We start from the raw sequence: 14536 nt of genomic DNA, 5'->3' as shown, positions 1-14536 counted from the left end.
AGGTTGGGAGTGTAGGTATGGGGGGTGTTGGGATGGCGGAGATTGTTGGTTTGGGGAGTGTTGGGATGGAGAGTGTTGGGAAGGTGGGGAGTGCTGAGATGGTGGGCAGTGTTGCGATGGGGATTATTGGGATGGCGGTGAGTGTTGGGATGGTGGCATGTGTTGGGATGTTGGGGATTGTTGGAATGCTGGGGAGCATTGAGATGATGGGGAGTGTTGGGATGGGGAATGTTGGGATGGGGATTCTTGGGATGGTGGTGAGTGTTAGGATTGCTAGTATTGGAATGGTGGGAAGTGTTGGGTATGGGAGTTTTGTGATGGTAGGGAGTCTTGGCATAGTAGGAAGTGTTGGGATGGGGAATGTTATGATGGGGAGTATAGGGATGGGATGGGAAGTGTTCGGTTAGGAAGTGTTGGGATGGGTGTTTGGGGATGGTGGGGTGTGCTGGGATGGGGAGTGTTTGGATGTGGAATGTTGGGATGCAGTGTTGGGATGGGAAATGTTGGGAAGTGAAGTGTTGGGAAGTGGAGTGGTGTGATAGTGGGTGTTGAGAGGTTCGGGATTGTTGGAATATTGGGGAGTGTTGGGATGGTGCAGAGTTTTGGGAGATTGGGGAATGTTGTGATGGGGAGTGTGGAGACAGCTGTGTTGGGATGTTGGGAAGTGTTGGGATGGGGAGTGTTGGGATGGTGGGGATGTTGGGATGGGGTGTGTTGGGATGGCATGGAGTGTTGGGATGAGGAGTGTTGGGATGGTGGGGAGTGATGGGATAGTGGGGAGTGTTGGGATAGTGGGGATTATTGGGATAGTTGGAATGGTGGGGAGTGTTGCGATGGGTCATTTTGGGATGGAGAGTGTTGGCATGGTGGGGAGATTTGGGATGGGTAGTGTTGGGAGTGTTTGGATGGGGAGTGTTGGTATGGGGAGTGTTGGTATGGGGAGTGTTGGTATGGGGAGTGTTGGTATAGGGAGTGTTGGTAAGGGGAGTGTTGGCATGGTGGGGAATGTTGGAATGGGGAGCGTTGATATGGTCGTGAGTTTTGAGATGGGGAATGTTGGGATGGGGAGTGTGGAGACGATGTCGAGTATTGGGATGGGGACTGTTGGGATGATGAGTACTGAGAAGGTGGGGAGTGGGGAGTGTTGGGATGTTGGGGAGTGTTGGGATCAAGAGTGTTGGGATGAGGAGTGTTGAGATAGGAGTGTTGCGCCGGGGAGTTTGGGATGGTGGGGAGTGTTGGGATAGGTAGTGTTGAGTGTTGCGATGGTGGGGAATGTTGGGATCGAGTGTGTTAGGATGGTGGGGAATGTTAGGGAGCGTGGGGATGGGGTGTGTTGGTGTGGGGAGTGTTGGTATTGTGGGGAGTGATGAGATGATGAGGAGTGTTGGTATGGTTAGTTTGGGGATGGAGAATGTTGGGATGGTGGGGAGTTTTGGGATGGGGAGTGTACGGATGGTGGGGAATGTTGGGATGGGGAATATTGGGATGGAGATTGTTGCGCCGGGGAGTGTTGGGATAATGGGGAGTGTTGAGATGGTGGGGAGTGATGGGATAGGGAGTGTTGAGATGGTGGGGAGTGATGAGTTGGGGAGTTTGGGGATGGGGATTGTTGGGATGTGGAATGGTTTGATGGGCCGTGTTGGGGGGGTGGGGAGTGTTGGGAAGGGAAGTGTTGGGATGGCGAGTGTTGAGAGAGTGGGGAGTGTTGAGAGGGTGGGGAGTGTTTGGATGCGGAGTTGATATTTGATATTACATTTGATATAGCGCCTTATTACATTTTCGAGACGTCTCAAAGTGCTTCACAGAATATAATGTAAAGTGAATTGACTATAATTTGTGAGCAAAACGAGGCAGCCAATTGCACACAGCAGTGTCCCACAAATAGTCGGGATTGAGTGACCAAATTTTTTTTTAAACTTATTTTTGTTTTGAAGGGAGTAATATTCCTGGAAAAGCGATGTGACTATCGACTAACTACTGATTTCCTACTTATTGCTTGATAAACAGAGGCGTGTGTGTGGAGTAAGGAAACTTGCCTAAGGTTTTGCCCTGCCAGCTCCATGATATAATGTGAGATACAATTTACATCATTAATTATATAATTTGTTTCTTCAGAATCTCTGTGATTAGAAAGGGGTAATATTGTGAGGCTATTGTCTGACCCTGTGCTCAGGCTCTGAAACCTGCCAACACGCTGATAACACTGTGACTGTGATATGCTCATCATTAGCTAGACGTAAGCCCAAGTACCTGACGTCTGCTGATGCCCTTGTTCCGCGAGATGCTGCACCTCCCCACACTGCCGTTGGGTGTGCTGGCACAACTACTGATCACCATCAGCTGCTTCTCCGCCCTGTCTGCTCTGTCCAAAAGCTCCTCAATAAACTGCTGCAGACGCCCCTTGGCCGTGGCCTCCCGAGCAGCCGTCTCTTGTAAGAACCTGTCGATCTGTAATACCTCCCTGTCAACATCAATAGAGACCCCACAACATTAGCCCACAGACGTCACAGGCACTGCTTAGTAATAATAATAATTCTTACATTTGATACAGCGGCTTATCATGTCTTCGAGATGTCTCAACGCGCTTCATACAATATATTGTAAAGCGTAAATTTTGTGGGCAGCCAGTTGCGCACAGCAATGTCCCACAAACAGTCTTGGATTGAAGTGATTTTTATTTTATTATTTTATTGTTATTTTATTTTTTGAAGGAATTATTATCCCCGGAAAGCAATCCGCCAATCAACTAACAACTGGGTTCCTACTTACTGCTGGTAAACAGAGGCGTGTAGTGTAAGGAAACTTGCTCAACGTTTCACCCTGCTGGGAATCGAACCCAGGTCTCTTGCTTGCGAGGCGAGTGCTCTAATCAACAACAACAACAAAATTACATTTGTATAGTGCCTTTTACGTCGGGAGGATGTCTCAAGGCGCTGGACAGACAGAGTTACGGACCCGAGCTTGGGGTCGGGGTCAGGGAGGGTGGAGGGCAGGGGGAAAGCACGGCCAAAGAGAAGGGTCTTGTGATGGGTCTTGAAGGAGGTGAGGGAAGGGGCGAGGTGGAGGGACTGCAGGATGGAGTTCCAGAGGGTGGGGGCAGAGTGGCGGAAGGCCTGCCCACCAATAGTGGGGCGAGCGAGGCGGGGACGTGAAGCAGGCCGGAGCTCACTGAGCGGAGGTAGCGACAGGATGGTAGGAGGTTAGGAGGTCACAGAGGGAGGGGGGAGCAAGACCTTGGAGGGCTTTGAAGGTGAGGACCAGGATCTTGAACTGTATCCTCTGTGTGATGGGAAGCCAATGGAGTTGGGCGAGGATGGGGGTGACAGGATCACGGAGCCTAATGCAGGAGAGGACACGGGCTGCAGAGTTCTGGATGATCTGCAGCCTATGGAGGGAGGAGTTGGGGAGGCCGACAAGCAATGAGTTTGCATATTCAAGCCTCCACGTAATGAAAGCATGTATGAGGGTTTTGGCGGCCTGCGGTGTGAGACAGTGGCGGAGCTGGGCAACGTTGCGGAGCTGCAACCATTGAGTTAAAGGACTCTACATATTGTTTCCAACAACTTGCATTTATATAGTACCTTTCACACGGGTTAACGTGCTGGAATGCTTGACAGTGGAGGAGTCTGACACTGAGCCAGGGGTAGAGGGAAGACGGGGGTAACCTTAAGCACGATCAAAAGGAAGGCCTTTTGCGGGGATTTGAAAGTGGGGAGGGAGGGGCAAGGTGGAGGGATTGAGGGAGAGAGTTCCAGAGTTTCAGGTCGTAGTGGCTGAAGGCCTGTTCTACTGGCTCCGGCTTCCTGCATGTCCCTCCATTCCACCATTGGTGGCCGCGCTTTAAGCCCCTACACCCCGAAACTTTGGAACACTGTCGCTCTATTCCTCCACCATGCCCCTTCTTTTCCCATCTTCAGGTCGAGCCTGAAGACCTTCCTATTCGACCATGCCTATGGTCACCTCCGCTACTGTCAAGCTCTGGAACGCTGCCTTGCGTGAGGGACGCTGTTCTGGATGAATGACTCTGCCCTGCGTGAGGGACGTTGCCCTGGGTGAGGGACGTTGCCCTGGGTGAGGGACGTTGCCCTGGGTGAAGGACTCTGCCCTGGGTGAGGGTCACTCTGTAAATGCAAGTTGTTGTTTGTAGGTTTTAGAATTTTTATCCACAAATAAGACACATTGTGGAAAAATCATGAATGAACAGAACAAGAACTCAGTAAATAGCAACAGCTTCAACAACAACAACAACATGTGTTGTCACCTGTTTCCTCTCTCAGAGATCAGCGAGACTCCAAAGAGCAGCAAACTGGTGAGTAACAACACATGACACGTACACAGCGCCTTTCACGTCAGGAAGACGTCCCAATGTGCTGGACAGTCAGTGGGGGTGGAGGGCAGGGAGTTTGTGGGTAGGAGGTTGACCAAAGGCACGGTCGAAGAGGAGGGTTCTCTCTCTCTGGTCTCTCTCTCTTCTCATTCTTTCTGTGTGCTCTCTCCCTCTGTTCTCTCTCTATGCGCGCTCTCTCTCTCTATGTTCGGTCTCTCACTCTGCTCTCACTCTTTCTCTCTCTCTGTGCGCTCTCTCTCTTTGCTCTCTCATTTTCGCGCTCTGTACTTTATCTCTCTCTATGTGCTCACACTCTCTCTGATCTCTCTCCGTGCTCTCTCTCTCTCTCTCTCTCTGTGTCTCTGTTCTCTCTCTCTCTCTGTTCTTCCTACTCTCTGTGCTCTCTATTCTCACTCTCTGTGCTCTCTCTCTATAATAATAATAATCCTTGCATTTGATATAGCGCTTTTCACGTCGGGAGGACGTCTCAAAGCACTTCACAGAACACACTGTAAAGTGAATTGACTGTATATTTGTGGGCGAACGCGGCAGTCAATTGCGCACAGCAATGTCCCACAAACAGTCGTAGATTGAAAATGACCAATTTATTATTATTTTGTTTTAGAGGGATTATTATTCTCTCTATTCTCGCTCTCTGTGCTCTCTCTCTCTCTGTTCTCGCTCTCTGTGCTCTCCCTGTTTGCTTTCTCTGTTCTTGCTCTCTCTCTTTCTGTGCTCTCTGTCTCTGTTCTCTTTCTCTCTATGTGCTCTCTTCCTCTCTGTTCTCTCTCTCTATGCTCTGTGTGTGGTCTCTCTCTCTATTATGCTCTCCCTCTCTCTGTGCTCTTTCTCTTTCTGTGTTGTCCCTCTCTCTCTATGCTGTTTCTCTCTGTGCTCGCTCTCTCTCGCTATCCTCTGTTTGCTCTCTCTCTGTGCTCTATCTCTGTTCTCGCTCTCTGTGCTCTCTCTTTCTCTCTGTTCCCTCTCTCTCCCTCTGTTCTCTCTCTCTGTTCTGTGTGCTCTCTCTCCATTCCCTCTCTCTCTCCCTCTGTGTTCCCTCTCTCTCTTCTTTCTCTTTGTTCTCTCTATGCTCTCTCTCTCTCTCTCTCTATTCTCTCTCTGTGCTCTCTCCGTACTTTCTCTCTTTGCTCTCCCATTCTCTCTCTTCATGCTCTGTCTCTCTCTCTCTCTGCTCTTTCTCTCTCTCTGCTCTATCTCTCTCTTTGCTCTCTCATTTTCTCTCTCTGCGCTCATTTCTTTCTCCATGTTCTGTCTCTCTCTGCTGTCTCATTCTCTCGGTGCTCTCTCATTCTGTGTGCTCTCTCTCTCTATGCTCTCACTCACTCTCTCTGGGCTCTCTCTTTGTATGTGCTCTCTCTCTGTGGCTTCTCTCTCTCGCTCTCTCCGTCTCTCTGGCCTCTTTCTTGCTGTATGTGAGAAGAACATTACCGACTCACTGCTGTTTGTGGACGAGCTCCTGATCTTTCTGCACCAGGTCCTGTTTGAGGGCCGCCAGCATCTCCACACTCACGTCCACCTGTCGGGACAGCTCTGAGGCCCTCTCCTCCATGTCCCGCTTCTCTCGGCTCAGCTTCAGGCTGTCCTGCCTCGCCCTCTCCAGCTCACAGCTCCTCTTCTCCAGCTCGCCCTGTAGCCTGTCCACCCGCGCTGCGATCTTCTGCTCCACCTCCTGTGACAGCTTCTCCAGATGCTGGTTCAGGTTCAATGTCTCTAATGCCTGGACCTTCAGACGAGTCTCGCCCTCCTCGTACACAGTGTCCCCCGCTATTGAGGCAGGGGGAGAGCTCAGCGCCTTCTTCATCAGTATTTCATTGACTGGAAGCTTCCCCTCGGGCATGTAACTGGCAGAGCTCTGAGCCACGTCTTCTCCGCACTGTAAGTCGTACAGATGGCGCTGTTCTTTGCTCCTGAAAGATGTGCTTTCAAAAATGTCCTTGCGGACAGCGGGTATGAGGACTGGCAGGTCACTGGGAGACAGCAGGCTGGTGTCACAGACACTATTAGACTTGGAGAGGACGTACAAAGTTTCATACGTGTGGTTATATTCCAGGTGAGCTCGTAATGATGACAGGCTCCTGAAACGCTTGTGTTCCCCACACCTAGGACAGCGATAGGGTAAGTCCAGAGAAGCCATCGCTCACACAGAGCCACTGCGGCGACATCCACTGCACTGCTCCCTGCTCACACAGTCACATCTCATGGTCCTGCTATAACCGTGCCTCCCTGGAGCAGCAATGTGACACTCACACACACGATAGCCTCCTCAGCTTCTGATCATCATGCAAATCATCACCCACTTTGTCTAGTGAAAAACATAAACACAGCACAACAGCCGTGAAGCGACGGATCGATATATATAATAATTCTTGCATTTGATATAGAGCCTCATCACGCCTTTGAGATGTCTCAAAGCGCTTCACAGGATACATAGGGTGTGTGACTGTGTACAGGGTGTGTGACTGTGTACAGGGTGTTTGACACACATGCTATAACACACCTCACACACACTATACCCACTTCACACACCCTATACACACCTCACACACTATACACACACCTTAATACACACACAAACCTTATACTCACACAAACCCTATACACACACAAACCCTTTCCACACACAAAAACAACAACAAGATTCCATTTATAGAGCGCCTTTCACATCGGGAGGACGTCCCAAGGTGCTGGACAGTTGGGTCAGGACCCGAGCAGGGGGGAAATGGTCAGGGTTAGGGGAGGGAAGGGAGGGAGCGAGGAGGGGGAAATGGTCAGGGTGAGGGGAAGGGAAGGAGCGAGGAGGGCGTAGAGAGTCGAGAGGGGAGCTGAAGGCACGGTCAAAGAGAAAGGTCTTGAGACCGGCCTTGAAGGAGGAAAGGGAGGAGGCGGCGAAGGCACTGGGGGATAGAGTTCCAGAGCCTCGGGACTGAGAGGCTGAAGGCCCGACCACCGATGGTAGGGCGGTTGGGGCGGGGGACGTGGAGCAGACCGGAGCCAGAGGAACGGAGGGTACGGGCAGGTAGGTAGGGGGATAGTAGGTCGGAGAGGTAGGAGGGAGCAAGGCCATGAATGGCCTTGTAGGTAAGGATGAGGATCTTGAATTCAAACCCTATACACACACAAACCCTATATACACACAAACCCTATACACACACCTTATAGACGTATCCTATATAGGGTGTGTGACTGTGTATGACTGTATACAGGGTGTGTGTATATGGTGTGTGACTGTGAAAAGGGTGTGTGACTGTGTATAGGGTGTGTACAGTGTGGGTATAGGGTGTGTGTACAATATGTGTATATAGGGTGTGTCTACAGGGAGTATGTATAGTGTGTGTGTGTGTGTGTATAGGATATGTCTGTAAAGTGTGATGCATTAGGGTGTGTGTATATAGCGTGTGTGTTTGTATAGAGTTTGTGTGTGTATAGTGTGTGAGGTGTGCATAGGGTGTGTGAGGTGTGTATAGGGTGTGTGAGGAATGTATAGGGTGCGTGAGGTATGTATAGGGTATATGATTGTGTACAGGGTGTGTGACTGTGTATAGGTTGTGTGACTGCGTACAGGGTGTGTGACTATGTATATGGTGTGTGTACAGTGTGTGTGTAGGGTGTGCCTACAGGGAGTGTGTATAATGTGTGTATGTTTAGGGTATGTCTATAAGGTGTGTATAAGGTGTGTATAAGAACATAAGAACATAAGAATTAGGAGCAGGAGTAAGCCATTCGGCCCCTCTAGCCTGCCCCGCCATTCAATAAAATCATAGCTGATCTATTCTAACTCCACCTACCTGCCTTATCCCCATATCCCTTAATCTACAAGAAATCTATCAATCTCAGTCTTGAATATAATAATATATAATATAATAATAATCCTTGCATTTGATTAGTGCTTTTCACGTCTTCTAGACGTCCCAAAGCGCTTCACAGAATATACTGTAAGTGAATTGACTGTATATTTGTGGGCGAACGCGGCAGTCAATTGCGCACTGCAGTGTCCCACAAACAGTCGTGGATTGAAAATTACCAATGTATTATTGTTTTGTTTTGGAGGGATTATTATTAGGCTCTGTGTGGAGTAAGGAAACTTGCCCAAGGTTTCGCTCTGCCGGGAATTGAACTCAGGTCTGTCACTTGCAAAGCGAGTGCTCAACCACTGAGCTACAGGACTCCACATGTTCAAGGACTGAGCATCTACAGCCCTTTTGGGGCAGAGAATTCCATAAATTCACTACCCTCTGAGTGAAGAAGTTTTTCCTCAACTCAGTGCGAAAGGGCTTACCCCTAATTTTAAGACTGTGACCCCTGGTTATAGTTTCTCCAACCAGGGGCAAAAGTCTCCCACTATCTATTCTGTCGTGCCCCTTAATAATCTTAATGGTTTCTATAAGATCACCTCTCATTTTTCTATATTCTAAAGAATATAGGCCTAAATTGCTCAATCTATCCTCATAATTCATCCCCCTCATCCCTGGTACCAACCTTGTGAATCTACGTTGTAACCCCTCCAAGGCAAGTACATCCTTTCTTAAATAAGGAGACCAAAACTGCACACAATATTCTAGGTGTGGTCTCACCAGGGCCCTATACAGTTGCAGCAAGACTTCCCTACACTTATATTCTAACCCTTTTGTAACAAATGCCAACATACTGTTAGCCTTCCTAATTGCTTGCTGTATCTGCAAACTAACTTTTTGTGACTGGTGTACAAGGACACCCAAGTCCCTCTGAACGCTAACACTATCTAGTCTCTCTCCTAAAAAATAATCTGCTCTGCTGTTTTTCCACCTAGATGGACGACCTTACATTATACTTCATCTGCCACCTATTTGCCCACTCACCTAGCCTATCTATATCTCGTTGCATTTTTTTAATGTCATCCTCGGTGTTTACTCTCCCTCCTAGTTTAGTGTCATCCGCGAATTTGGATATATTAAGTTCGATGTCTTCATCTAGATCGTTGATGTAGATAGTACATAGTTGAGGCCCAAGCACTGATCCTTGTGGCACTCCACTAGTCACATCCCACCAATTTGAGAAGGACCCGTTTATCCCTACTCTTTATTTTCTTCCCGTTAGCTGTTCTTCAATCCATGCTAATATATTCCCCTTAATTCCGTGGGCTCTAATCTTGTGAATCAACCTTTTATGCGGCACCTTATCGAATGCCTTTTGGAAATCTAAATACACCACATCCACTGATTCCCCTCTAATCTACTTGATATGTCCTCAAAAAAACTTAAAAAATTGTTAAGCATGACTTCTCTTTTGTAAAGCCATGTTGACTCTGTCTAATCATATTGTGATCCTCTACGTATCCCACTACAACATCCTTAATTAAGGAATCTAGAATTTTCCCTACCACCGATGTCAGACTAACTGGTCTATAGTTCCCCATCTTTTCTCTCCCACCCTTCGTAAATAGTGGTGTGACGTTTGCGATCTTCCAATCAATGGGAACCATTCCAGAATCCAAAGAATTTTGGAAGATTGGACACAAGGCCTCTACTATCTCATGAGCTACCTCTTTTAAAACCCTAGGATGCAAACCATCAGGTCCAGGGGACTTGTCACTTTTTAATGCCAACAATTTCCCTAGCACCAATTCTTTGCTAATGTAAATCTCCCTAAGTTGCTCCCTATCAGTAGCCCCTTGGTTCATCTCTATTTCTGGTAAACTTCTTGTGTCATCTAACGTGAAGACAGAAGCAAAGTATTTATTTAGGGACTCTGCGATATCCTTATCCCCCATTATAATTCCTCCTGTCTCTGCCTGTAATGGACCCACATTTACTTTTGCTAGCCTATTCCTCTTAATGTATTTATAAAAACTCTTACAATCTGTCTTAATGTTCCTAATGTTCCTCCCCTCATAATCCATTTTCTCACTCTAATGAGCTTTTTGGTTTTCCTTTGTTGGTCCCTAAAACACTTCCAGTCCTCAGGTTTGCTACTCTTTTTGGCAGTTTTATAGGCCTTAGTTTTATACTTTCTCTTTAACTGCTCTAGTTAGACACTGATGAACTGCTTTCCCTGTGGTATTCTTATTCCTTAAAGGGAATACGTGATCGCTGAGAATTTTGCACTACATCTTTAAAAGTTTGCCACTGTTGGTCTATTGTCATATCCATTAATCTAATTCCACAGTCTATTTTAGCTAATTCTTCCCTCATACCTGCAAAGTTAGCTTTACTTAAATTTAAGACCCTTGCTTCAGATTTGACTACATCGCTCTCTAACTTAATACTAAATTCTATCGTGTTATGATCATTCTGCCCTCGAGGAGCCTTAATATCTATATTAACGACTAGCCCTGTTTTGTTACACAAAACAAGGTCTAGGTTGGTCTATTCCCTAGTTGGTTCCTCTGCATACTGCTCCAGACAGCTATCTCTCATGCAGTCTATAAACTCCTCCTCTACCCTACTTTTGCCTATTTGGTTTTCCCAATCTATGTGAAGATTGAAATCATCCACTATTACTGTATTACCTTTGCTACATGCTCCTCTAATTTCCTGATTAATACCCTGCGCTATGCTGTGATCACTGTTTGGGGGTCTATAAACTACTCCCACTAATGTTTTCTGCCCCTTTTTATTTGGTAATTCTAAGCATACCGTTTCTACATCCTGGTTATTGGACTTGAAATCCTTCCTCTCTACTGTTTTTATTCCATGCTTTATTAACAAGGCTACCCCGCCACCTCGTTTTCCACATTGTCTATCCTTCCTATAAGCTGAAAACCCCGGAATATTAAACTCCCACCCCAGATCTCCCTGTAACCATGTTTCAGTAATGGCTACTAGATCATACCTGTTCATATCTATCTGTGCCTTTAATTCATCTATCTTATTCTGAGTGCTTCGTGCATTTAGATATAGCGATTTTAATTTCTTACCATTTACCTACTCCCTGATGCCCTATCTTCTTTACTGAGCTTCTTACCCCTCTTTGAGCTATTCTGTTTATCTCCCGAGCTATTCTGTTCTGCCACCTTTAGTTTTTTTAATATTGCTGGCTTGCGATTATTTCTAATTGTATCCCCCCCACCCCCCCACGTTACTAGTTTAAAGCTTTATTTACCTCCGTGTATTCGGTTTGCTAGGACATTTGTCCCAGCCCGATTTAAGTGGAGCCCATCTTTTTGAAATAGACCCCTTTTCCCCCAATACTGGTGCCAGTGGCCCTTAAAATGAAACCTCTGCGTTCCACACCACTCCCTCAGCCATGCATTTAACTCTCTAATTTGCTTATTCCTGTACCAATTTGCACATGTCAAAGGCAGCAATCCTGACATCACTACCTTTGATGTTCTTTGTTTTAATTTAGTTCCCAGCTCCTTGAACTCCCTCCTCAAATCATCACAGTATCGTGTGTGTGTATATAGGATTTGTATGTGTATAGGGTTTGTGTGTGTATAAGGTGTGTGTATAGTGTGTGAGGTGTGTATAGTGAGTGTGAGGTGTGTATAGGTATGTGTGAGGTGTACATAGTGTGTGTGAGGTGTGTATATTGTGTGTGAGGTGTGTATGATTGTGTATAGAGCATGTGACTGTGCACAGGGTGTGTGACTGCGTATACGGTGTGTGTATAGTGTGTGTGTATAAGGTATGTGTGTGTGCATAGGGTATGTGAGGTGTGCTAAGGTGTGTGAGATGTGTATAGGGTGTGTGAGGTGTGTAAGGGTGTGTGAGGTGTGTAAGGGTGTGTGAGGTGAGTATAGCGTGTGTAAGGTGCGTATAGTGTGTGTGAAGTGTGTATGATTGTGTATAGAGCGTGTGACTGTGCACAGGGTGTGTGACTGCGTATACGGTGTGTGTATAGTGTATGTGTGTGTGCATAGGGTATGTGAGGTGTGCTAAGGTGTGTGAGGTGTGCATAGGGTGTGTGAAGTGTGTACAGGGTGTGTGAGGTATGTACAGGGTGTGTGAGGTGTGTAGAGTGTGCGTGTGAGGTGTGCACAGTTTGTGTGTGAGGTGTGTATAGTGTGTGTATAGTGTGTGAGGTGTGTATAGTGTGTGTGTGAGGTGTGTATATGTGTGAGGTGTGTATAATAATAATAATCCTTGCATCTGATACAGTGCTTTTCACGTCTTCTTGATGTCTCAAAGCGCTTCACAGAATATACAAGTGAATTGACTGTATACTTGTGGACGAAACTCGACAGCCAATTACACACAGTAGTGTCCCACAAACAGTTGTAGACTGAGTGACCAAATTATTATTTTTTTTTCTTGAAGGATTATGATGAGGAGTGTGGAGTAAGGAAACTTTCCCAAGTTTCCCAAGAATTGAACCCAGGACTCTGGCTTGTAAGGCGATTGCTCTAAACATTGAGATAGATACAGGACTCCACAACATAGTGTGTGTAAGGTGTGTATAGTGTTTGTGTCCGATGTGTGTAGGCTGTGTATAGTGTGTGTGAGGTGCGTATAGAGTGTGTGTGAGGTGTGTATATTGTGTGTGAGATGTGTATATTGTGTGTGAGGTGTGGACAGGGTGTGGAGAGGAGTGTATAGTGTGTATGAGGTGTGTATAGTGAGTGGGAGGTTTGTATAGTGTGTGAAGTATGTGAGGTGTGCACAGGGTGTGTGAGGTGTGTATAGTGTGTGTCAGGTGTCTATAGTCTGTGTGAAGTGTGCATAGTGTGTGAGGTGTATACAGGGTGGAGTCCTGTAGCTCAGTGGTTAGAGCACTCGCTTTGCAAGCGAGAGATCTGAGTTCAATTCCCGGCAGGGCGAAACCTTGGGCAAGTTTCCTTACTCCACACGCCTAATAATAATCCCTTCAAAAACCAAAAATAATAATAAAAAAAAATTGGTCATTTTCAATCTACGACTGTTTGTGGGACATTGCTGTGCGCAATTGGCTGCCGCGTTCGCCCACAAATATACAGTCAATTCACTTTACAGTGTGTTCTGTGAAGCGCTTTGGGACGTCCTCCCGACGTGAAAAGCGCTATATCAAATGCAAGGATTATTATTATTATTAGGGTGTGTGCGGTGTGTATAGGGTGTGTGAGGCATGCATAGGTATACAGTGTGTGACTGTGCACAGGGTGTGTGACTGTGTACAGGGTGCGTGACTGTGTACAGGGTGTGTGACGGTTGTGTATAGGGTGTGCATATACAGTGTTTGACTGTGTACAAGGTGTTTCACTGTGTAGGGTGTTTCACTGTGTATAGAGTGTGTGACCGTGTATAGAATGTGTACATGATGTGTAGCTGTGTGTGGATACAGTTTGTGATGGTATATAGTGTGTGAAGTGTATATAGTGTGTAAGGTGTGTACCGGGTGTGTGAGGCGTGTACAGGGTGTGTGAGGTGTGTATAGGATGTGTGAGGTGTGTATAGGATGTGTGAGGTGTATACATGCGGGGTTTGGAGGTGATTGGAGAGGCTGGCGGGTGGTTGCGGGAGGTGGGGAGGGTTGGCGGGTGGTTGTGGGGGATGGGGCGATCGGTGAGGACAGGGATGGTTGGTGGGGGGTGGTTGTGGTTGTTGGGTTGGTTGGTGGGGGCTGGGGGTTTTGGTGGAGCTGGCGGGTTGTTGGGGGGTTGGGGGGTTGACAGGTGGTTGGGCGGACTGGGGGTTCAGGGGGGCTGCCGGGTGGTTGGGGGGGCTGCCGGGTGGTTGGGGGTGCTGCCGAGTCGTTGGCGGGTGGTTGGGTGGGGGCAAGCGAGGCGTTTGTGGGGACTGGGGTGGGTTTGGCCGGCGTTGGTGTGAGTTGGGGTACTGGGGGTTGTTGGCGAGCTGGGGGGGTTGGGGTGGCTAGCATGCAGTTCAGGGGCTGGCGGGTGTTAAGGGGGCTGGGGGGTTTGAGGGCTGGGGGGGTTGGAGGGGCTGGGGGGGTTTGGTAGTTGCTTGGGGGGGTTGGTTGGGCTGGGGGGTTGGTTGTGGCTGGGGGTTGGGTGTCTGGTGTGTGGTTGGGCGGGCTGGCGTGTGGTTGGCGGGGGGCTGGGGGGTTCTGGAGAGTTGGGGGGCTGGGGTGGTTCTGGGGAGTTGGTGGGGCTGGCGAGGGGTTGGTGGGGAGTTGTGGGGGTTGGGGGTTTGGGGTGGCTAGCGGGTGGTTGGGGGGGCTGGGGGTTTGAGTTTGACCCCAGCTTGGGTCTGAAATGCTGTACACTGTCCAGGGCCTTGGGACGTCCTCCTGACGTTAAAGGCGCTATACAAATGTAATCTTTTTGTTGTT

The 14536-nt window shown here is 47.9% G+C and overlaps 1 protein-coding gene across 1 annotated transcript in view; it reads right to left on the bottom strand.

Moving 5' to 3' along the window:
* Positions 1 to 6653, bottom strand: part of fbxo41 (F-box protein 41) — a 41890-nt gene extending 35237 nt beyond the window's left edge. The window contains exons 1-2 of the mRNA XM_007891507.2: positions 5788 to 6653; positions 2254 to 2464 (exon numbers count right to left, since the gene is read on the bottom strand). Of these exons, the coding sequence (XP_007889698.1) occupies positions 2254 to 2464; positions 5788 to 6485 (909 nt within the window). The 5' untranslated portion in view covers positions 6486 to 6653. The remainder of the gene's footprint in view (positions 1 to 2253; positions 2465 to 5787) is intronic.
* Between the last annotated feature and the right edge of the window lie 7883 nt (positions 6654 to 14536).

The sequence above is a fragment of the Callorhinchus milii genome, unplaced genomic scaffold (genome assembly GCF_018977255.1).
Source record: "Callorhinchus milii isolate IMCB2004 unplaced genomic scaffold, IMCB_Cmil_1.0 Scaffold1, whole genome shotgun sequence".
Lineage (NCBI taxonomy): Eukaryota > Metazoa > Chordata > Chondrichthyes > Chimaeriformes > Callorhinchidae > Callorhinchus > Callorhinchus milii.
This window is presented reverse-complemented; position numbering and strand designations above follow the sequence as displayed.